The sequence below is a fragment of the Siphateles boraxobius genome, unplaced genomic scaffold (assembly GCF_051911475.1).
Source record: "Siphateles boraxobius isolate OS27281-9 unplaced genomic scaffold, OSU_SipBor_1 130, whole genome shotgun sequence".
NCBI classification, from domain to species: Eukaryota; Metazoa; Chordata; class Actinopteri; order Cypriniformes; family Leuciscidae; genus Siphateles; species Siphateles boraxobius.
Window position 1 is genome coordinate 32,802,842 of NW_027508734.1, and position 24,042 is coordinate 32,826,883.

Genomic DNA, 24,042 nt, shown 5'->3' on the forward strand with positions numbered 1-24,042 from the left:
AATGCAACAGATTTTCTTCCTAATAATGCAGTCTTAAACTCCTATCACTCGGCACAGATGTAAGTGCTGTAACGTTTAAATCACACGGAAATTAGTATATCTCATATTTTGAAGCCAAACAGCCAAAGAAAAGGACATGAACACTGGATTTTTTCGAATTAATAAATTAGGGCTGTACAATTCTGAAAAAAACCCCAGCCATTGTGATATTTTGTTTATTGCAATTTTAAATAAATAAATAAAATACTTGAATAGCTCTATTTGGAAAAATGAAAATCAATCTGGAATGTTTAGGATGATTTTGTAGAGAAGTACATTTTATTAAAAAAAGCAAAAATGAAAAATGTCTCATAAAGACTTTTTTTGGAGCAAACCATCCTTTTAGGGCTGAATGATTTGGGGGAAAATGGGTGTTCACACTTGGGTATATTAAATAATACTACTATTAATAATAATAATAATAATACTAATATTATCTCTCTACTTGAGTTACCGTAAACTATATTCCCACTTTATTTTTACCCATTCAATATGACTATACAATGTATAGATTTGTGTTGATCAGCATTTATTGTCAAATGAGTTGCTTGTATAAAGGAACACAGTGTGAACGAACACGTTTAACTTTGAAACAGGCTGCACACCTATTATTATTTTTGTAACAATTCATTTTGAGGGTCCACACTACATTCTATTAACCATAAGTAACTTTGCAACTACTGTACATGTGAACTAACTCTCATAAAGTATTAATAGACTGTCTGCTTAATTCTTAAGACTGTCTGCTAACTCTTTATTTTGATGCTCTCCAGGCAGACATTTTACTGACTATAAGCAAGTTCGCAACTGCATGTTACTACAACTTATTCTACTAACCTGAACCTTAAGACCTAACAATAGCTTAACAGTCTACTATAGTCTCTCTAAAGAGCATTAGTTGACATTTTGCAAAGTTACTTATAGTTTGTCTAAAGTGGACCATCAAAATAAAGTGTTACTTTAATCACAGCCTTTGTAATGTAATATTTACATTTCAATATATTGTTAAACCCTAGAATAAATATATCACACGCATGAGAACGTTCACTTGGTGTAAACGTCATTGGACCGTTGAAACCCAATCTCGGATTTCTCCCCAGCTCCCAGTTTCCCGTGTAATTACACAACCTGTAGCGTGTTGTCCCGGAAACATCGCAAGTCACTGGAGAATTAATGGAATGCTAGGTTGGACTGAGAGAAATTGGCTGTATAACCTGTACTGAAGGTGCCCTTGTAATTTTTCAAGAAAGAAGTCGCAGAACTAAAATACATCAGTTGGAGGAAGGGGATGAATCCTATTGTGTCATTGACCTATCTCTCTCCCCCCTTCTCTTTCTTTCACAGTATAACAAATTGTGTGGAGGTGAGAGCTCCATTTAGTCTGAATGCAAATGCACTTCTACAGGCAATTTCATCAGAAGCATTTAATGGCTGGTAGGATGCAACGGTGAAAAAGTACTTGGATATTAGATTGATGTAGAAGCTTGAGCTTGATCTTCTCATGGTTTAATGAAGAAGTTTTGGCCCTAATTTCGCCAAGGAGGACAACAGAGCACCAGAACTCTTTCGTCAAGGTCACATGGGCTAGAAATGATAGCCTTTACCTGACTTGACTGTGTGGGGCGTCCTGGTCTATGGCCACTACCGCTCCTATGACTGTGTTGACTGCAGCGTTTTCATGCACGTCGAAGAGATAATTTGACTTTGTGAATACAGGGGGTTCATCTGCGTCCTCAATAACGATTTTGATCGTGGCCTGGTCCATGTAGGGCCCACCCGTAATCGAATCAGCACGTATGTTGGTCGCCACCACTGTTAGGTTGTAGAAATGTTTTGACTCAAAGTCCAGAGGCTGGGAAACAGAGAGAAAGACAGATGTTTATTATTAATGGGCACAAAAAAACAACAAAGACAATCGGTTTCCTGGTTTTAGTGGACTCAGTTTGCTGGGCTTGCAGGTCTGTCTGTAATTGCACCGACCTGCACCTTGCAGTGGCTAAGATTTAAGCTGCTGCGAGCCCAATTGCAGGGTGTACAAAAAATAATATTTAGTAGCAATAACCACACTTTCACCTGGAGCGTGGGATGTGTTATTAATTTGTGGAGGAGACAGCATGTGTTTGGGATTTAAATGAGGCAGCAAATAAGGTTAATCTAATGGAAACACAAGGACTGCATTGCAAATTGTTAAGAAATCATAAAAAATACAATTTGTATGTTTGTGTTGTCTGAAAACAAAATTAATCCTTGCCCACAATACCATGACGTTAACATTGTTAATGTATTCTCCGGGGTAATTATCCAATGGTGAGACATTATTGAAGTAGCAGTTAAAATACAATTTGGGAATTATTCTTACTCCAGGATAAACATTTGTTATTTCAGTGTTTAAGGAAAGACCCAGTGTTCACCCCACCTTTGAAAACAAGCTACGACGAAGAGAACCTGACAAAGAGGACCATTTTATGGCCATTTTTTTCATCAAGTAAAAATATTTTTACTTTCTCCATGACAGTTTTTCTGAATCACATCTCTCTCTATCTCAGTTTAACTTGAATAAAGGGCTCAAAGTCCTCCCTTTGATCTTTTATTGACAAAAAAGTAAACTGGACCTGACCATTGGAGTACACATAAAAAAGATACAGGCTCTATGAATTAAGAGAAGTGGTAGAATGAAGAATTTGCTTATGTTGTCAAAAAAAGCCTCTGTCCCACAGGGGAGGTCAGGCGGACACTGGAGCCGGGCCGAGAGCAGGCCCAGCTGGGAGAAGAGAGCAGCTGGATTACCTCTATCAACACGCTTTGAAGTCAGTGCGGCTGACAGCAGGGCATGCGGAAGAGAACAGCCCATGTCTGCTGCAGTCCACATAAGCTTTTGAGAGGATTTTATTTCATTTTATTTTCACCCTTCCAATACTACTACCATCAAGCCAGAATGGAGTGGAAAACACAAGAGGCCAATAGAGTAAAAACAGTAATACTGTGAACTATTATTACAGGGAAAGCGGAGTTTTCAGCAGCCATCAGTCCAGTCAAAGAGTCACATTATTCTTCAGAAATCATTCTAATATGCTGATTTGCTGCTCAAGAAATATTTCTTATTGTCATCAATGTTTGAGAAAAGTTGTGCTGCTTAACATTTTTGTGGACCTTGGTGCAAATGTTTTTTTTTTTCAGGTTTATATAATCAATTAGAATGTTCAGAAGAAAAACATTTATTTGAAATATAAATATTTTGTAATTAATGTACAACATTATAACCATCTTTACTGTTACTTTTGAAAAAATGGATGCATCCTTAAATAATACAAGTATTTTTTTCTTCTAACAACTGTGGGTCTATGTGTCATGTTCCCTTAGTCTTGGTTGGACTTTTATGTTACTTCCTGTCCTCTGTGCCATGTTGAAGTCATTTGCAGTTTTCCGCTGTTTATTAGTCTCCCCTGGTGTGACTTGTTTACTTGTTAACTTGTTAAGTGTGTTTCCCCCTGTGTGTATATATAGCCCTTGTGTTTCTCTTGTGCTTGGTCAGACAAAGTTTTGAGGGATAAGCATTTCAAGACACCTTGACCTCTTCCTATTTGTCCTCTCTCTTAAAAGCATCTAAATAAAACAAAGGTTTCAGTGCTGATAAGTATATACTGTAAATAACCTAGAACTACATTTCTGTGTAGCATCTGGAACTCTGTCAAATCAGAAAATTGTTTAGGGCTGAGAATAACAGAGCACTTTCCGAGACTTTACAACCAGAGGTTTCCCTACGATGTAAAATTCAGAACAAGCTGCTGGCTGGCACCTTGCTTACTTTTGGAAAAGGTCAGTGCTGTTCAAGACTATTGAATCTTGGTGACACTTCATAGAGTTTTAAGTCTTAAATGTAAAAAAAAAGAGTAAATAAAGCAGCAACAGAAAGAAAGAAAGGCAGAAAGAAAACTCTGCTCTTTCACCAAGCAACATGCTAGAAATGTTACCATTTAATTGTAGTTGAGGTTTTTGAGGACGTGATTCAAGCGCAGCTTTGCATATTGGCAAGACTGAAACAAGCTCCTCTCATCTCAGACACTGCAAATCTGTTCCATCTAAAAATATCATGCCAACACCTCATTCTTTTGATAGTCATGCATGCCATTTGATTCTCTACAGTGAAATTGGCACTTTTACATCCCTCTGGATCTCCATTTTGGCACTCATTGTTCAGAAAGGTCTGATTATGACTATGGCTGTCACTTGACCTCCATCATTTGCAGATGATGCATTTCCGGCTTTCATGTGTCCATTGAACACATACTGAACAGCATTGTTGTGCGAATTTTTACCATGTACATTCAAGCCTATTTTAGAGCACCTAGCTGACTCTCAAAAAAAATCCCAGCATGGTTTAAGAGTGTGTGTGTTTACAGGGGCATTTAGAAGCATCAAAGATCAGCAGCGGGAGAAGTACAGCATCCCTCTCCACCACCATCACCACCACCACAAAATCCTAGGGGGGCAGAGAGAAGATGAAAGCGTGCATCCCTTTACAACAAAGCAGTATCTTGATTGTCTGAGCCTGTGGCATCTCACTCAAATCAATATGTTTAACCTTGCTACAAAGGCTCATGCCCATTCAATATTTAGCAGAAGTAAAACCAAATTATAATTGTTGGTGAGGGTTGCATCGACCGACCCACTGCGGAGGATATTTGGCGCACACTGGCTCAGCCCCAGCGCCTGGGGAAAACGTGTCTATGTGTCTGCGCACAGTGGCAGGTGCAAAAAAGTGAGGAAAAATAAGGGTTGTGTGCTTTACAAGCTTGTACGGCTCTCCTGAACTCCAGCACCGTCTGGAGGTATAGAGGTTAGCAGGGAGTCTGCTGTTGATTGTCTGTTTTTCTCATGCAATGCCATCCATCATGCTATTAGTAATGCAGACAACAGATTCCAGGCCAAGTGCTATGGGATGAGAAGACGAGGAAAAACAGGCATGCCATTACACATTCAGCTGTGAGAGACTTGGGACAAACCAAATTATTTTTTTATTCCTCACATTGTCTCCAGATTTTTTTCTTTCTTTTTTTTCATGATTCTAATATTAAATAGGCCATTACTATGTCTATATAGTTTTTTTTTTATTATTATTATCACACTTTAAGGTGATTATTATTATAACACTTTATTACTTTAAGGTGACCTTGCTACAATGTAATTACATTGTAACAAATAAGTGATGAGAAATATTAATTTAAAACATGTACTTATAGGGTTAAAGTTTAGGGTTAGTTACTAATGCATAATTTACTATTATTATGATAATACGTACGTGTAACATGCAACTATGTAACCTTAAACTTATGTGATACCTTTTAAATATTGGCTTTAAATCTTGCTTCTCAATGTGAAAGACAATCTAATTGCACACAAATGTTTTATGGAGAACTAGTTGAGGATGGTGTATCAAGCTGTTCAATAATGCAGATTATTTAAAGCACACTATTCGTTTAACTCTGGTATAATGCTACGTATTAATAGAGATCATGTCCAAGTCCTCCAGACTAATCCCAAATGACATTCTCATCATGTTGTTTACATATGCATAATATGCACAGCTTCAAACATGTAGTGACAAATTTATTATGTACATTTTCCCATATTTTCTGTCACATTGTTTTTGCTGCATTGTTGCTGCACAGTTGCACTGTAGATGTTCCTATAAGATAAAAGGACTTCATTGTCCTCTTATCCCCTGTGAAGGGTTCTTCATTTGCATACAATGGCCATTCCACATGCAAATATACACTGTTACACAAGGGCTGAGAATTGAGCATAGAAAGTCAAGGGGTTCAGAGTTGCAGTAGTTCTCAAACCTCAGAACACCTGGACTGCAGTTTTACTACCAATTTTAGGTGTAAAGGGACTTTAAGTGTGGATTTTCAGCGGTGTAAACCTAAAAGTATCTCTAATAAAATCTAGTTATTGCAGGAAAGAGATTATACAAATCAGCTGGGGTTGAACGCTTTAGGAATTTTTCACATATATTTTAGGTGTCCATTTTGGAAATATTTTAGTCCCTCGCACCTGTATGCCACTGTAACTCTTGCAGCAGTCTTCATTACTGTTACTCAGCCTGTATTATTAAGATTTGAGATGAATGGCAAGTTAAATACTATTTATTTACTATTTGATTGGATGATAGGCCACAGTTTGTTCTGTTGTATTTGTTGCTTTTTGGTTTTAGAACAATACTTGCTATAAATAAGAAGTTACTGCTTTTAACAACCAGACATTCACAGTACTTCCTCTTCCACACACAAACCACAATGACGGTGACTAACAACTATATAATTATAGAAAAAGACTCAACTTATCACCACATGTCACATAACTCATAGGGAACAACAAACACAACACCAGTCAGTAAAACTAATGTACCAAACCTTACAAAACATAAAACACTAAACACTGAGGCAGAAATTTACATAATTAATTAATTTGCATGATTAATTCTTTCTATTTGGAGGGTATGGCACAGTGTTTAAAATTACATTTAAAATGGCATGCCGTGTCAAATAGGTTTCCGACTCCTGCGATACACACTGAGAGGTTCTGTCTCTGCAATATTAGCAGCATTTGTCATAAATAATATGCCACTTTTCATATTTTTCACAATATGCAGCTCAGTGACAATTGTGTAACAGACAGTTAGTTTACAACTGTTAGAGAGTCCCTATGGCACATTAAGCCTACTTCTCTGGTCTTACCTTCTTGAGTCTGAGGATTCCCTCCTGAGTCTGAGCATCAGTGACAATCTCAAAGACATCCCTCTCATCTCCACCTATGATGGTGTAAGTTGATTTAGCATTTTCCCCGATGTCTCTGTCATTCGCTTTTACTCTTCCGCCAGGCTTCCCAATGCCAAGATCCTCAGGAATATTGAACTCATAAGAGCCTTTAGAGATGAGGTACAAGAAAGTAGAAGATCTGGTCTATCAGGTTACAAATAGCACTTAGAGAAACAATAAAACAACTAAAATGCTAGACAAAAAGAACTAAACATTTATGTTATATATATATATATATATATATATATATATATATATATATATATATATATATATATATATATATATATATAGTATACAGTAGATTCTACCATTCAATAGTTTGGGGTCGATAAGGTTTTGAAACGTGTTGAAATAAGTTTCTTGCACTCACCATGACAGCATTTATTTTGATCAAAAATATAGTAAAAACAGTAATGTTTTGAAATATTAAAATATACAATTATTATTATTTTTTTTAATTAGTGCTGTAAAACCGCTTAATATTTTATTTAAATTAAATATAAATTGATTATGTTCTGTGATCTTGTTTCCCCCTGTCTTTGTGATTTTGGTTTAGTCCTGTTAGTTTTTCCCGCTCCTCGTTTGTGTTCAGTTTCTTCACCTGTGTTCAGTTAATTATCCCATTAGTCCCAGTTCTTTTAAGCCTTGTGTTTTCCCTCGGTGTTTGTTGGTCGTCGTCAATGTATGGCTGTGTTTACCCTGAAGTCCTGGAGTTTATTTTGTTCTTGTATGTTCCTGAAGTAAATTTTGTAAATAAATCAACTACTTTGAAGTTCCTGCATCCTCGTCTTCAGCTACCTGCACGCAAACCTGACTACATATATATATATATATATATATATATATATATATATATATATATATATATAAATAAACTTTTATGTTAGATCGGGATTATTTGATTTGACAGCACTAATTTGAATATATTTAAAAATTTAATTATTCATGTAAAGGCAAAGCTGAATTTTATGTTAGATGTGATTGATCGATTTGACAGCACTATTTTTGATACATTTATAATGTAATTAATTCATGTAAAGGCAAAGCTGAATTTTCATCAGGCTTATTCTTGTCATATACTTCAAAAATCATTAATCATGTGCTGATTTTGGTGCTCAAGAAACATTTCTTATACTATCAATGTTGAAAACAATTGTGCTGCTTATTATTTTTTCTTTGATGAATGAAGGTTCAAAGAACAGCCATTTTTAGTAAGATGTAAAAGTCTTTACTGCCAGTTTGGATCAATGTAAAGCATCCTTGTTGTATAAAAATAGTAATTTCTTCAAAAAAAAATCTGCAAAATTTTGCACGGTAGTGTAGATGTAGTTTGTAAAAGATGGTCCCTCTTACCCTTTGCGAACTTTGGTGGGTTATCGTTGATATCGGTTAGAGTGACTGTCACAGTGGTGGTTCCTGACAACCCACCCATGTGACCTCCCATATCTTTTGCTTGAATGACAACAAGATACTCTTCCCTCATCTCACGATCCATCCCTGCCAGAGCCACCCTAATAATTGCTATAACAATCACAATAAATATATATGAATTTACATATATAATTAATTGATATTATAAAGAAGAATAGTATTACACAACACATCAAGAAAATATCTTATTCTTTTAGATATGAAAAAAAAAAAATAAGAATATGACACATCTTTATACTGAATAGGATCAAGATGAACAAGCCATTGTAGATTCTGAGGTGTGCCACCTGCCAAATCTGTTAGCTCTTCCCCTGTCCTTCACACCCCGACCAGCTTAGCGTGTGCCATGCATTTCTGTGCTGCTTTCATTTGGCATTGCAAATTAGCTTGTTTGTTTGCAGAGGACTTGTCTCAGCACCTGGAGTAATTTATATTCCGGCTGAATGTGAATTATGCTGTCTGTCTTTTATAATCTTTAATATTGTATGTACTATAATTGACTCAGCCCTAAAAAATTTAAAAAAAATCAAAAACAAAAAAAAAAATCCCCACAATCTACTCAATCAACAAAACCCACAGTATCATAAAATGAAAGCCCTCTGTATTAAATAAAAGATTGTCTCAGTTTATCATGTTAATAAATCTGAAATCTTCTAGACATATTTTTTCCCCATTTTTGTAGGTGTTTTGCCATTCATTCGCATGGCTTCATTGGTTGCATATTGAGATTTCTAACATTTAACACTATCCTTTCATCTTTACAGATGTGTCACCCCAATTCACACTGCGATCACGGTTTTTACCATTGTGGAGGAGATTCCCACAGCAATTTGCGAGTCTTATGATGTTACGGTGTGTTATGAGCTTAAATCCAGGGGAAACACTATGACTCTGATGAAGTCACTTGGGGAAGTGACACAATATCTTCAAAAATATTGATACTCATGACTGAGAATCTTTATAGACACTTAATTTTGTGTGAAGAAAGAGAAATGCTATAATAATAAGGAACTACATTAAAGAGATTGCAAATAACATGAGTAAAGAACTAAGGAAACAAAGGCATTTTATCGGAAGAAAGGTAAGTGGGATAAGTAGGGCCAGCTGCAGTTCCATTACACATGAATAATTCACGGAGCGGATGCATAGTCTTCTAGTCTTTTCATGCTGCACTTACATGTCTTTGTTTATTGTTCTGTCATGGAGACCAACAGACCACAATAATTTCAGTGAACTAAGGATGTGCATTTTTAGAAGTGAAGTGCTCTGACTGTCGATATGAATATGGAAATGCAGACCGCCCTGAGTGCTGTGTGTGCGCCACGTGCGGTGCAACACTGAATCTGATGCTCTCACACACACAAACGCACACTGCAATACTCATTCAATTGTCATCCTGATTTATCATTATCTATTCAAATGAATTCCTGATGATCACAGAAGCGAGGCGACACAAACATTAATTTCCATAGGTATTTGAAGGTTTACTTTCCTTTCCTTTATTTACATTTTTTTTTTCTTTTTGAAAGCCATTAACCAAGTAATAAATTGGCGCAGAATGTTTACTTATTTATCAAGTGTGTCTCATTTCCTACGAGTTGTTGGAAGTGTCAAATGGTTTCTAATGGTTGTTTTCCCTTTACCTCTTATTTTTCATTAACATTCATTAAAACATCTGGCTCACTTGAATAAGCCATCTGCATGTGTTCAGTAATCACACAAACCATGCACAAGGCTCCTCAATTTGGGCTTTTGCACCTTCTCTCGACCATTTGCATTCTTAGACAAAGCTGACAGTGAGTGATTGAAATGCAGGGGGTTATGAACCAAAAGAGGTGTTCTCATAAGAAAAAAAAATTATATTTAAAGTCTGTTCATTTATTATGCACATACAATTTGAACAGATACAGGACTTGTTTATTGTCTGTTGTTTTTCCAAATTACGAGCTGTTCATTTCCATCTCATTGCTTATTAATGTAATTTCACCATTATTTAATCATGTTGCTTACAGACACACTGTTAACAAGTCAGCTGAAAATGCAATTAGGGAAAAAACAAAGTCAAGGTTGAAAAGGAAGCAGAATGCAGATGGAATTCAAAGATAGCCCTGTCATTTAAATCAGAAGCTGCAAATTGCTCTGTGCGCTATTACAGAACAAAATCAGCATCTGCATGTGTCCTTCAGGTAAAATTATCTTGTTTATTTGGTCTTTCTCTAATATTTCTTTCATGTCTCCGATAATGATGATCATAATAACAATGATTATATAATAAATGATCTAACACCTAAAACTCGTCTTGGTAAACGAAGGGACCTTCATCGTATGGACATCCTGATTTTGCCAGATTTTTATCCTGATCACTGCCAGATTTTGAGTTAGACGTGTTCCTGGGTCAACATATTAACATTCCTGTCCAAAAATTCTATTCTAACCATATCCCTTCCTCTAAATCTAACCGTACCCATAAATTATCCCTAAAATCAGAGGGGAATGATAGGTGAAAAACACTGATGTACAGTAGAAGCACCTAACACTGGTTAGAAGCATAAACTGTAAACTGGTCCCTCAAATCTGAATGGTGATCCAGGAACATCTTCTACTTGGTGAAATCAGGTTCTGCGTCATCTTACACAGAGCTATTCATAGGCATAATAATCAGGATGTTGAATATTTTAATGATTCATGACCATCTAGTCATTGTGGGTCGACTTTTTGGATTTAATGTAGCTAACTTACCAGTGGATTGGTCGATGGAGAAATACGGTTGGCCTTCCAGAATGCTGTATACCAGTTTTGCACTGTTTCCATACACCGGATCATCCGCATCCGTTGCAGTTACTCTCGTTACTGATGTACCTGTGAAGTAAAAGAGAAAACAATCATCTTCAATAAACAAAAATAACTTGCAATGAACAAATAAATCAATTGTTTCCATTTACCGCACCACTGTGTCCACGCTCTGAACTTGTTTTCTTTGAGAACAAATATTTTATTCTCACCCTACCGATGTTTCAATAATACCTCTGGCCATGGTATAAGAGCTTCTCTGGAATAAACTCATAAAAGTGTGTTTTGTTGTTCAGATGAGCACAAGTGCTCGCTCATGCTGTGAGCACGAAAAAACGATGAAAAAACATCACAGCTTCAGGCCTTAACAAGATCAAAACGAAAGAAAGTCAGACAAACAAACAATCCAAGCTGCTCTCCTAACCTCTTCTTCATTAACCCATGGCTTGGATGAATTGAGAAGAAAGAGGAAAAATAGGAAGCCAAAAGAGAAAGACACACAAAAGAGAGTGCGAGAGATACTGAGACGCTAATGCTAAACAGCTCACTGACAGTGCAGATGGTGTGGTAATTGTTTGTAAAGCATGTTCCACAGCACATTGACAGCTTGGTAAGCATCTGACCAGAAAGCGTGCCTGTGCTACAACTGCAGGTACCTGGAGCTGTCAGAAGCAGCAGGAAAAACGTCCACTGTGAGGACTGCCATGTGCATAGCTTGATTCAGACCTAAGTGAAGGTGTATCTCCATGTCTCCCAGGAGCAACACAAGTGAAGCCCTTATGTATTTACTCCAGTGAGGAATATGATGTATTGCAACTTGTCTTTGAGAGAAAGCAGAAAAAAAAGAAGAAAAAAAAAGAAAGAAGCAAATCGTCCCCTTGGAATTATAAGGTTCTATCTGCGTTCTGAGCAGTTTTGAGATATTGAGCTTCAAAGTTTTTGCATTACACATAGGAAAATTTATATGGGGAACAAGTTTCTTTCAAACATGAAAATAACAGGGACCCTAAATGTATTCTAAATGTACAATATCAAAATCCTCTCAAATTTGTAAATGGGTTTTTTTGGAATGGGTCAAACGCAGATAGAACCTTCTAATTCTAAAAAAACACTTTTCGCTTAGAATTATAAGGTTCTATCTGCCAAAACATTATTTGAACATTAAATATAAAATTAATGTTGTAACAATGTCTCAACATGTGTTAGAAAGTAAAATTGTATCCTTTCTATGACATTTATTTCATATTTTTTAGCACTTCCATGTATTTAGGACATTTCAAATTAAGCAAGGTAGGTCTAAATATTTTGTCCAGTGCAGAATCTTAATTTTCGTTACCAATTTGGTGGGTAATTAAACACATTATTGCAGAAATTGTTACTTTAATCTTTCTTTTGTTTAGACAGAAAGCAGCTACTGTAATACATCTGAGCAGGACTTTATTCCAGCTAAAGTGGGCCAGGTGAAATGGCTTTCTCTCTAGACATCAGTATGGCTGAAATAACATGCTAACGTTTATTGTTGTAATTAAGACCCCATCAATGAAATTGTTAACTATTTGACCTTTAAGGCTTAAAATTGTAAAAATTAAGACATTTTAAGACTTTAAAAACTACAATAAAATCGACATGCTTCAGCAAATTAATTCATAAAGTTAAATAATCATTGAAAAATGATTCACTGACTATATGATCACAAAAAATGTCAGACTATTTTTTTAATCACACACACACACACACACACACTCTCTCTCACTCACACACACACAGTCACACACACACACACACACACACACACACACACACACACACACACACACACACACACACACACACACACACATACACACACACTTTCACACACACACCAACACACTTTCACACACACACCCACACACACACACACACACACACACACACACACACACACACACTCGCACACACACACACACACACACACACACACACACGCACACACACACACACACACACTCGCACACACACACACACACACACTCACACACACACACACACACACACAGACTCACACACACACACACACTTTCACACACTCACACACACACACACTTTCACACACTCGCGCACACACACACACTTGTATGTTAAATGTTTTTTTTTAAATATTCAATTTACTCACTGCATATTTGTATAATTCAGATAATAATAACTATAATAATAATAGTTATTAATAATAACCTCATTCATAATTAATAATAATAACCAATAGACTATAAAGAAAATGGCCAAATTGAAGCCACTTCATAACACTACACAATTTAGTGAATATTTAATTTACTGTAAATTTATAGCATTCTGCCTTTATGGGGTTTCTTTTTGTCTTCAAGGAAAAAGCCGGCGACATGACATATAAAGTTGATTCTGATTGGTCCTCTTCTGTGCATTCGAAGTGCTGATTGGCTCACGCAGATAGAACCTTATAGAGCCAAATTAGAGTTCGATTTTGTAGATAGAACCTTTTTGTTTTTTCAATAAAAAGTCCCACAATGTACACAACTTAAAAAAAACACATCACATAATGTAAATAAGTTGTCACAGAATAAGAATATGTGAATAACTCAATTTTGACAAAAATGTCAGATAGAACCTTATAATTCCAAGGGGACGAAATGTGAAAAAATAATAACTAGGGATGAAACGATTAGTAGTGGACCAATACGGATTGTTTGATGGCAGTTGCAGATACATTACTTTGATATCAGTGTGGCCGATGGTCGATCACATTACACTATTTTATTTAAAAATTGAAAATACCACATGGTGCAATGAGTTTTAAATTCATTTCACGTAATATTTACTAAATTAGAAGCCATTTAAAAAAAAAAAAAAAATAACTTGATAATAAAATTGTAAAATAACCTTAAAATAAACTGTAAGATAAAGAGATAGAAACTTTTTTCACAAGTAAATAAATTGTTAAAAACATGACAGAAAGGGAATTAAATATATTAATTATTAATCTAGAGTAATCTAGATAATTAATCTAGAGTAATCTAGTAAATCTATATGCACTGGGATCATGTTTTCTCAAATAAAGACACTAATTTTACATCCAATACACAGTTAAGATTACATGAATATGTCGGATCGGCAAACTAGTTCTAAATCAACTACAACTGGATTCGCTGAGGTTTGTAAGATTTGTGAAATATTTTTTTTAATAATTGTTTTTCAATGCAAATATACAAAAACTTATATGAGAAATATAGTGCTGCAATGATGATGTATTTTTGTAGGCCAACCCAGAAGTTAGCATCATCCAGGTACCCTTGACAAAAAACATATGATTTTTTCATTGGCTTTTGGATTATTGCAGAAAAAAGGTCTGTGAATAACAAAAGCTTACGATTCTACATTTTGTTCACCGTGATAACTGTGGACAACTGCGTTATGTCTAGCGGCACGCTTATGTTGTTGTTGTTCGTTTCAAATATTATGGACCATGGCATGCAGACTTTGGGACAAAAGGAGAACTAAAACGAGGATCAATATCAGTGTGGCGTTTTCGAGATGCCGAGAGCTTCACATTCGTGACAAACTTCAACTTGACAGAGATGCCGCTCTTACATGTACTTTATTAGACAGGTGAGCAAATTAAAATAAAACTAATCAATGTTATATAGCTCAACATGATGAAATGTCAGGATATGATCAGTTTGTAATTCTAATGTTGATCTAGCTACTGTTAGTCTCATACATAGAAACTAACACATAGAATAACATTATAACTTTCAACACACTCAAATGCAGTTTAGTGTGATAGTGTAGACCAAGTGAAACAGCGCTGCATTACCTCAAAAGTTTAATTCGTCTAATAAACTGACCTGTGTGAGAATTAATTCAGCACTTGCGGGTAGTTCGGTAGAATGAAATGTCATTATTCCTTTATATCCCCGGAACTTTTATGTGGCGCTGATATCTGTCTGTCATTAGCAATCGTGACCTGCTTCATACCACAGTCATGTTAAAAACATCAATGTATGAACTCATCCATAAATATTATTAGATCCATCAGCATGACGACAAGTTCCATAATTCCGCTTATGCGTCATAAACCTACGCCTTTGTTATTGTAAGAGGTTAACGACCCTTGGTGGCGAAAAAAAACCAACATATTGTAGCTTGAAGCATTTCTGAGTATTTCTCAATGACTGATGACTGTTACTTACATCCCTGAGTGTGTACAGTATGAAACATGATCAAGGAAATATGAGTGATTCAACCCACATGATATCTGTTACTAGTAATGCACTACTTCCTTCCACTCAGTAGAATCGTGACATAATGCACTGTGTTATCAAATGCTTTAATTACATTACCAATGAATATCAGTGTTTGTGTTCTCAGAATGCATGTGTATGTTGATGGCAATAGTCTCCTTATCTCAATCCCGAACGCCGCTAACAGTATATGATCTTTTTCTCCGTTTGGCCCTGGGGAGGTACTCTATGGCTCCCGTCGCGTAAAACAGCTGATTCATGTTTTGATAAAAGCAATCCGTTTATCTTTATCCAGGACTGGAATATTTCTCTTGTTTCTCAGTGTTTCCTCTCAAAGCTGCCTTAGAGGCAGAGAGATTAATAAAGACATTACTGTGACTTGTGGAGTGCTGAAAGCTGCCTGATACCACAGTTGTCTCTTCCTCTTGCTACTTTATACTGGACAGCCTTTTAAAAAAACTCAAAGTAGGAACATCAAGCACACCATCTGAACAGGTACTGTACGTACAGTCTTTAATCTGTTTTACTACTGCAGAGCGGCGGAGGCAGCCCACACTCTGTTTTTCTACGAATGGGAGGCCAACTGAAAACAATTTAATGGAATTTTGTAATGAATGTCTTTACTTTGTAATGCATATAACAGGATGAATGCTGCATTAATAAGTTTAAAGACCTCATTTTTTCTATGAAAGAGCAACGGTTACCACAATACAACTAAGGGCCAATATGCTAATTGACAAAGGTGTCTTTTCAGTATCTCTGCACCCCTAGAAAAAAATAACCACACATACAGCAAGTTTTTCACAGAATGCTGCGATGCAGCATATGAAAAAAGGCCTAAAAAGAGAAGACAACCATTCTAACACACACACATACACACACACACACACACACAAAAACAGTAGAGTCAGTGAGGCATGGAATAGCTCCTTTCCCCCTCTTGTGCAGAAGTGAAATTTGCCTCTCCTCCTCTAATAAAAAAGAATGAGGGATTAGAGGAGCCTTTCACTGGCTGAGCTCCAAATCAGTACAGATTAGCCTGTCCTTGCAATGTATTGCACCGCAAAGTCCAAGACTCGTGGGTATGGGTCAGTGACACCCTTGGGCAGTGGAAACTTGTGGAAACTTGATTTTGAGATGTTATCTGCAAAATCTAAAGTGAAAATGAGCGAGATTCTTTCTTTTAGTACACAACTTTATAAGGGTCCCTGACAAACCATACCAAGACTTGTAATCGCATTGACCCAGTCGGAGATAATAATTAGCTTGATGCAATTCTGCCGTACATTAATCTAAATATTATGACATTTCTTCCATTGCATTTGGGAAATCAAGGATGCTTCATTGCTTTTCCAGCCATGGGAGATGTTTGGGGATCTCAAACAGATCAGCCACAAAAATCGTATTTGTGTCTGGAGAAATGTCAACTGCATGCTTGAAACACTGCATCGGGGCATTGGACCTAATGAAAAAATAAAGGGAAACTGCTCTTTGTACTTACTGCATACATGGATGCCGTGAAAGAAAATCAATACCAAACCTCCTTATGAACTGGGCTTTGGGTGGGCGGTGGATAAAAACTGATGTGCTGTATTGTCAGCTGTACTATGGCAGAGTTTTGGGAGAGCAGAATCTTCTCTGTTAGATAGGTGTCCATGCATGAACTTCCCTACCCTGCATGACTGGGGTTTCATGTATATTCATGAAGTCACTGAGGAATATGGGGGAAGCATCACCCTGAGCAGGCCACCACATGTCCCCGGGCCAGGCCACTTCCAAGCTGTTTACATCTCACTGCTTTTGCTCCTATATAGCCCTGGGCCATGCTGTGCTTCTCTGTGGTTCTGTCTGCGGTGGCATCATTATCCGCTGGCATATCCACAGTAGTTTTAGCACGATCACACTCTGTGCCAACAGTTACCGAATGGTGTGAATCAATTCGAAGAAGGAAAATTATATTATACTTGTCAGGTCATTTCATTTTATTGAGTGAAGGTCTTTAAATGTTGTGGTCTCTACATGATATAGCTCAAAGCACACATATATCACTATATAGGCTTTAGCTTTTACTGAATTTTCAGAAAATGGTAACACTTTATTTTGATAGTCCACTTTAGACATTCTACTAAAAATAAGTAACTTTGCAGCTACATGTCAACTAACTGTCATTAGAGTATTAGTAGACTGTCTGCTTAATATCTGCTAACACTTTATTATGTTGGTCCCCCAACAGATATTCTACTGACTATAAGAAACTTAACAACTACAAGTCAACATGTTCTCCTAAACCGAACCCTAACACCTAACCATAACCTAACAGTCTACTGACAGTCTACTACAGCCTACCAATACTCTAATTACAGTTAGTTGACTTGTAGTTGAAAAGTTACTTATAGTTAGTAGAATGTCTAAAGTGACTATCGAAATAAAGTGTAACCCAGAAACTGATTGCAAAGTAATATTCCCTTTTTTGCAAGTGTTTGTCAAAACCAGCATATGGAAATTATTCAAATCACTGTTTATTGGAATTGTTCGACCAAATCATTTTAAATTCGGGCAACATTTACTCATCTTCATGTCGTTCCAAACCAATATGTCTTTCTTTCTTCTGTGGAACTCAAAATACTTTGATTGTATCGACCTTTTTTTCTAAAAATGTCTTTTTTATATCTTATGGTCTCTCTGAATACTCAATTCTAATAGGCCAGAAGGCGTGCATTAAAACCATTTATAGGGGCCATGAATTAAAAAATATATATATTTCCTTGATCTTAAGCCGGATGCACACTGTGCAATTTATAATAGTCCTTTACGATTGTTGCTTGTCAGACTGTACGAACATAATCATTGCTGTAAGCCATGTAACACTGTAGGATCTAAGTTGTCATTAATGTCAGACTGTACGATAGTCAAGACGTGCTAAAAACAGATGCACGCAAGAAAACTTGTTCGAAGTTTTACATCATCAATCAATGACACGTTCGGTGATGTGAACTGCATTACACGCGGGATTGAGATGGTGGCTACAAAGAAATATTTAAAGTTAATTTGGTCATGGCTTGTATTGAAAAACGAAGACAATTTGACGGTCGTTGTAGGAGAAGTCACACTGCAGGACTGTGAGTCAAATCTTCTGACACTGCCAGATTTTCATCGGAGGTAAAATGTTATCGCAACGGTCATTAATCGGCTGTCTGTGAATATGTCAAACTAACGATCAAAGACTTCAGATGATAGCCTAGGTTCAGAGGAATCTTTTAGGATTTGCAAAATGTATCTCAGACGGCCAAATCGTAGCCAAAAGTGTGCACCCGGCTAAAGACATTCTGCTGACTAAAAGTAACTTTGCAAATCCATGTCACCTAGCAATCATTAGAGTTTCTGAGAGTAGACACTAGAGTAGACTCTCTGCTTAATATCTGCTTACACTTTATTTTGATGCTCCCCCAAAATACATTCTGACTAGAAGTAACTTTGCAAGTACATGCCTTATTAACTTATTAAACTAACCCTAAACTTAACCATAACCAAACAGTCTAGTCTACCACAGTCTAAATACTATAGATAGAGTTAGTTGACATGTGGTGGCAAAGTTACTTTAGATAGCAGAATGTCTGAAGTGGACTATAAATAAAGTGTAAACCTAAAAGGCATTTACTATACATTCAGTTATCCATGAATTATTGACTTATTTATTGATTTATTTATTAACATTTATTATAGGATCAGCCCCATGAGATGAAACATCTCGTTTTCATGGGGGTTCTCAGGATCATGTCCAAACAATATAGAAAAGCAAAACAACAGAGTAGATAAAAAAATACAAGATACAAGAAAAACCTCAATGCACGCACTCACACTCATTCACACCATGCACCCCCTCACACCACACACACACACACACACACACACACACACACACACACACACACACACACACACACACACACACACACACACACACACACACACAGACACACACACACACACACACACACACACAAACACACAAGCTCTCACTATCCCCACTCTTCACAGATAGAGTTAAAGTAAATCAGTAAATCAGACTTATTTCTGCTTATTTGTCCTTCAAATGTTTGATAAGTTGTAAATAATAGCATGCCCTTATACATGTTCAGTAAAAGGGATATTTCACCCTAAAATGAGTGTATGGCATTAGAACAACACAAATGTGAGTAAATGATGACTTGATTTTCATTTTACAGTGAAATACTTCTTTAATTATAAATGATTTGTTAAAGCTTAAAAGACAATTCCGGCCAAAAATGAACCTAGGGCTAAATAACACATGGGAGCCGAGTCGACCGTTCTCTGGGATGCGTTTTCATGATAATCGAATGTACCCTGTTGGATCTTTAGTTTTAGTTTTACCACAGATGAGCTTATAACGCTAGTATATATGGTATAGAATAAGTACATATAAAAATCGCTAGTTAATACCACTAACAAGGCTCAAAATAGCCCCACACTAACACGGTAGCATAATTAGGGTCTCTACCTGCAAACCGAAGCATTGAGAAATTTGTAAGTGTACAGAGAGTTTAATAAGGAGATACTTTATAAAGACAGTACACTTCACGTATATAGGCAGGAACCGTCTTTGGAAAACAGTCTCGACCAGTCGAACCACGAACGCCGTGCTACGTGCTGGTCGATAGTAACTTTTCAGCTCATATAGCACGGCGTTCGTGGTTCGAATGGTCGAGACTGTTTTCCAAAGTCGACTCGGTACCCATGTGTTATTTACCCTAGGTTCATTTTTGGCCCGAATTGTCCTTTAACAAATGCATAGATAGTGGCTAAAATGTCTTTACTATGTTCAGTTAATCATTTAAAATAAAGTGTCACAGAATAAACAAAGCAAAACAATTCAATTTCATTAAAAAGTGTGTATTACTCAGTTGCTCTGAGACATTTTGCAGGATAATTTAAGTCATTTTAGAAGGAAGCCGTTCATTTGAGAGTTTTGTGTCAGAAAACAAAGCAAAATAATACCAGTCTGCTGCAATCTAGTTAACTAAAAATATTGCAACGATCTACTGGGACGTGACAAAATTTGGCAGATCCAGTGATTACTTCATCCTCAAACACTTGTTGTGTCAACTTGGTACCTTGTAAACATGACTTTGTTTCCAGGTGGGGGAGAGAAAAAGGAAGCAAAAACCAACAACACCTGTTTGTCTTTACCTCAGGAAATAAAGAAAAGTCAGCCAATCAGATTAGAGCTTGCCAGTTTTGTGTGCATCAGACAGTCAGTTAGAGGACCGTTGGAGGTCCATAGGCATGCTGTCTGAGGCTGATACTATCAGTGCAGTGACTGAATGTGATGTAGCTGGCAAGAGCCCACGTAGGTCTTAAGAGGATTCTTGTCTTTGACTTGAGGACTTGGAATGCGGTCACACACCTGCATCAGGACCTATGGCCAATATCTAGATTCCGACCAATAAACAGAATCTTAGACCTTTAAAAAAATTAATTGGCATATGTTTCATGTAGCAATTCCCATATCCACAGAAATTATTCACAGTTTCTATCATTTCAAAGCAATGTCAGGCAAAGAGATCTGGGATAATGAGTGGTTCTATGGCTTAAATGGGCTTGTTTAGGGTGTGCAGCTGAGCTAGGCAGGAAATGTGGCTGGAAAAATGGGTATCCCATCATGGTACCACTCAGCTTCCTGCTGAAAGCTATTTACTCATGTCATCTGCTGAATCTGTGGCATCTGGAATGGGATCACAATTGGAACTTTCAGAAAAAATTGCTTCTGAATGTGGCACCAAAAAGACTTGTATAACATCACATACTAAAAGGTATAGTACACTAAGCAATAATAACTTGCGTTTAAAACTACAAATTAATAATATAACATAATAATTATCCTTAAAACCTAAATAATTTGCAAACTAATAATGTTGCTATGCATGTTAAAAAATATATATATATAAAAAAAGAAAAGAAAAAAAAAAAATGTGAACTATTGGTACAATGTTGGGAACAGGTAAAAAAATGATACTATATCACAGAACAAACACAGCTCAAATCCTGCACTGACCACCAATCAGTATAAAGTACTAATATATACAGTAATAATAAAATATCCATTTCTGCGAGTACAAAATAAGCAATACTATTGTTAATTGTATTTGAAAAACAATAACAATGTGACTGTTATTATTGCTTTCCTTTATTTTTTTCAATTTAATGGCCCCCCCTGCCAGTGCCACCATCTGTAGAACATGGGGGACCAGTGTTAGTCTGGAGCCCTTTTAATTATTATTCAATTATTTTAATATACAATTTTAAAAGGACACAATTCTTGCAAAGATTATAAATAGCCAACGAGTCAGTTTGACTCGTGCAATACAATGTGAATGTTCAAATAACAGACCCATGCCAGCAGCTGGAATGATTGAGTCAAGTTGACCCCAGTGATACAGATATAGTCTTGAAGGCTCTCATCAAAGAGCCATCATTCTCCGCAAATTGCGGCCTAAACCAACCAGCAGGGATAATAGCTCAGGCTTGCTCAGGAACTGTGAATCACGGTACAGGAGGCAAGTCAAAATGTCCACTAGAGTCCGCTGAAACATGCTGGACTGAGGCCAATTTACGCTCATAACAGCAAAGCTTGTCTCGTTGTCGATACAGGGGGACATTTACCACAAATGCTAAAAGCTATCAGTAGGAGAAGGATATCAAGGTGTGTGCATCCCCGCCTGTCATATGGAAGGGTGTAATTTTCAGGCCGCCACTCATTCCTGCATGATTTACAGCTGGAGGTATAATTGAAAAGGGTATTTTCTCTGTGTTGTTTATCAAGGCACATGAATGTTGCTGAGAGGCTTAGTGAAGGAGACTATAAATAATAAAATAGTCTCATCTAGCACTCTATCCACCTGATCTGTTCTCCATAGCAGCTATTCATTCACATTCACACTCAAAACATTGGATTTTGTAAAGGGGAAAGTATTGGCACATCTGACTTACCCAAATCTTGCATTCTGTTTATAGTATGACAGGCTTTGCCAGCTAAAGGAATGACTAGTTGCTTTAAAAAGGCCAGCGAGGAAGACATGAGAGACTCTACTTACGGCTGTCAATGTTTTGAAATCTGATTCCTTCATGGAAAAAGAGGCCTCAGGCTGATGTAGTGTAAGTGACCATCACTTTGGTACAATTAATGGCCTTTGATGAGACAGCAAGACAACCAACACTTAACACAACATGCTACCAGCCTGGGGTGAGTTAATGTGGCAGCAGGGCGGCAAGGGTTGTAAAGTATGTGTTTGTGAAAGGCATTTGAGGCAGAAAAAAAAAAAAAAAGACTTGTGTAACATGGATGCTTGAATGCAGTCCTTGACAAGCTGTTTACAAGAACCACAGGAACAAAACAATTAAGAGTGTCCTTTGCTTGCTGCTGATGACTTTGACATATGCAGCCATTTTGAAGTGCCATGTCATTGATTCATTTTAATTAGTTCTAAGGAAATGTGTGCGGGATTTGTGGAGGATGCTGTCAAGTAATTTCTAGACAAATTGCTATACTTCACATTTTTAATTGTCCCCTAGATAGAACAAAATAAAACAGAACAGAGTACGTTATAAGTTACGATGAGAGGGAGAGTAAGTCAAGAGGACATGGTGAAGGTGGACATTTTTTCTCACATTCCAAGCGCTGTTTGTAAGAACAAGTCAAATAAAAATAAAGTTGATCTAGTTGCATTGGAAATATATAACAAGTCAGACATGAGACCTGTCAGAACGGTGGCATGTGCTGTCAAACCAGAAAAATACCGCCAGAGAAGATTTGCCTGGAGTTCTGCTCTCTTCTGTTTCATTCTCACTTAGAAAAAAAAGCAAATGACAGAAAGGCAAGTAAACAAGTCATATACTAAAAAATAGCTACATGAAAAAATATTTCTAAGCGCCAAATGCCTTTATACACTTTAACCACATATATGATATTGCTGCTCGGTGTAAATTAAAAAAAAATCCTGAAAATATTTCCAACATTGATAATAATAAGAAATATTTTTTGAGCACAATATCAGAATGACTTCTGAAGGATCATGTGAGACTAAATACTGAAGTAATGGCTCCTATATCAGCTCTGCATTAAAAAAAGAATAAATCACATTTTAAAAATGTATTAACATAGAAAACACTAAATTGTAATAGTATTTCACAATATTGCTGTTTTTGTCACAGGTAGTTGCATGAAGGTACACGAAGATGATGAGTAAAATTTCAACACAAAGTTTAAAGGGTAACTAAACACTAAATCAACTTTTTTTAGTTAATGATCTGTAAGAATGGAGCTTCATAAATGCTGTTCATTGATTCAAGTACATTTTTTGACATTTGGATTTAAAGTGTTTTAATTCTACAATATATAGTGTAAACATGTTTGAGTGCTGCCCTCTTCAGGTTGAACGGTGGCTACTGCAGTTTAATTTTCCTATTGGAAGTTGTGGCACCCTCTGATGTCAGAGGGTACCAACTAACCACGCCCTTGCCTACAGAGATATGTATCTCAGGTGCACGCACCCCTCCGCTGGGCTCTGCCCACTTTTCCAGCATTTTTCAAATATTGCCAGTGGGTGGAGTCAGGCTCGGACCAGGGGTTTAGTTACCCTTTAATGACGATAATACAAAGAATAAAAAGAAAGGAAGGGCAACACACA

The 24,042-nt window shown here is 36.7% G+C and overlaps 1 protein-coding gene across 1 annotated transcript in view; it reads right to left on the reverse strand.

Moving 5' to 3' along the window:
• Positions 1–24,042, reverse strand: part of cdh8 (cadherin 8) — a 96,360-nt gene that overhangs the window by 14,146 nt on the left and 58,172 nt on the right. Inside the window, exons 4-7 of the mRNA XM_077229268.1 lie at positions 11,031–11,150; positions 8,214–8,381; positions 6,777–6,964; positions 1,644–1,891 (exon numbers count right to left, since the gene is read on the reverse strand). Coding sequence (XP_077085383.1) covers positions 1,644–1,891; positions 6,777–6,964; positions 8,214–8,381; positions 11,031–11,150 — 724 coding nt within the window. The remainder of the gene's footprint in view (positions 1–1,643; positions 1,892–6,776; positions 6,965–8,213; positions 8,382–11,030; positions 11,151–24,042) is intronic.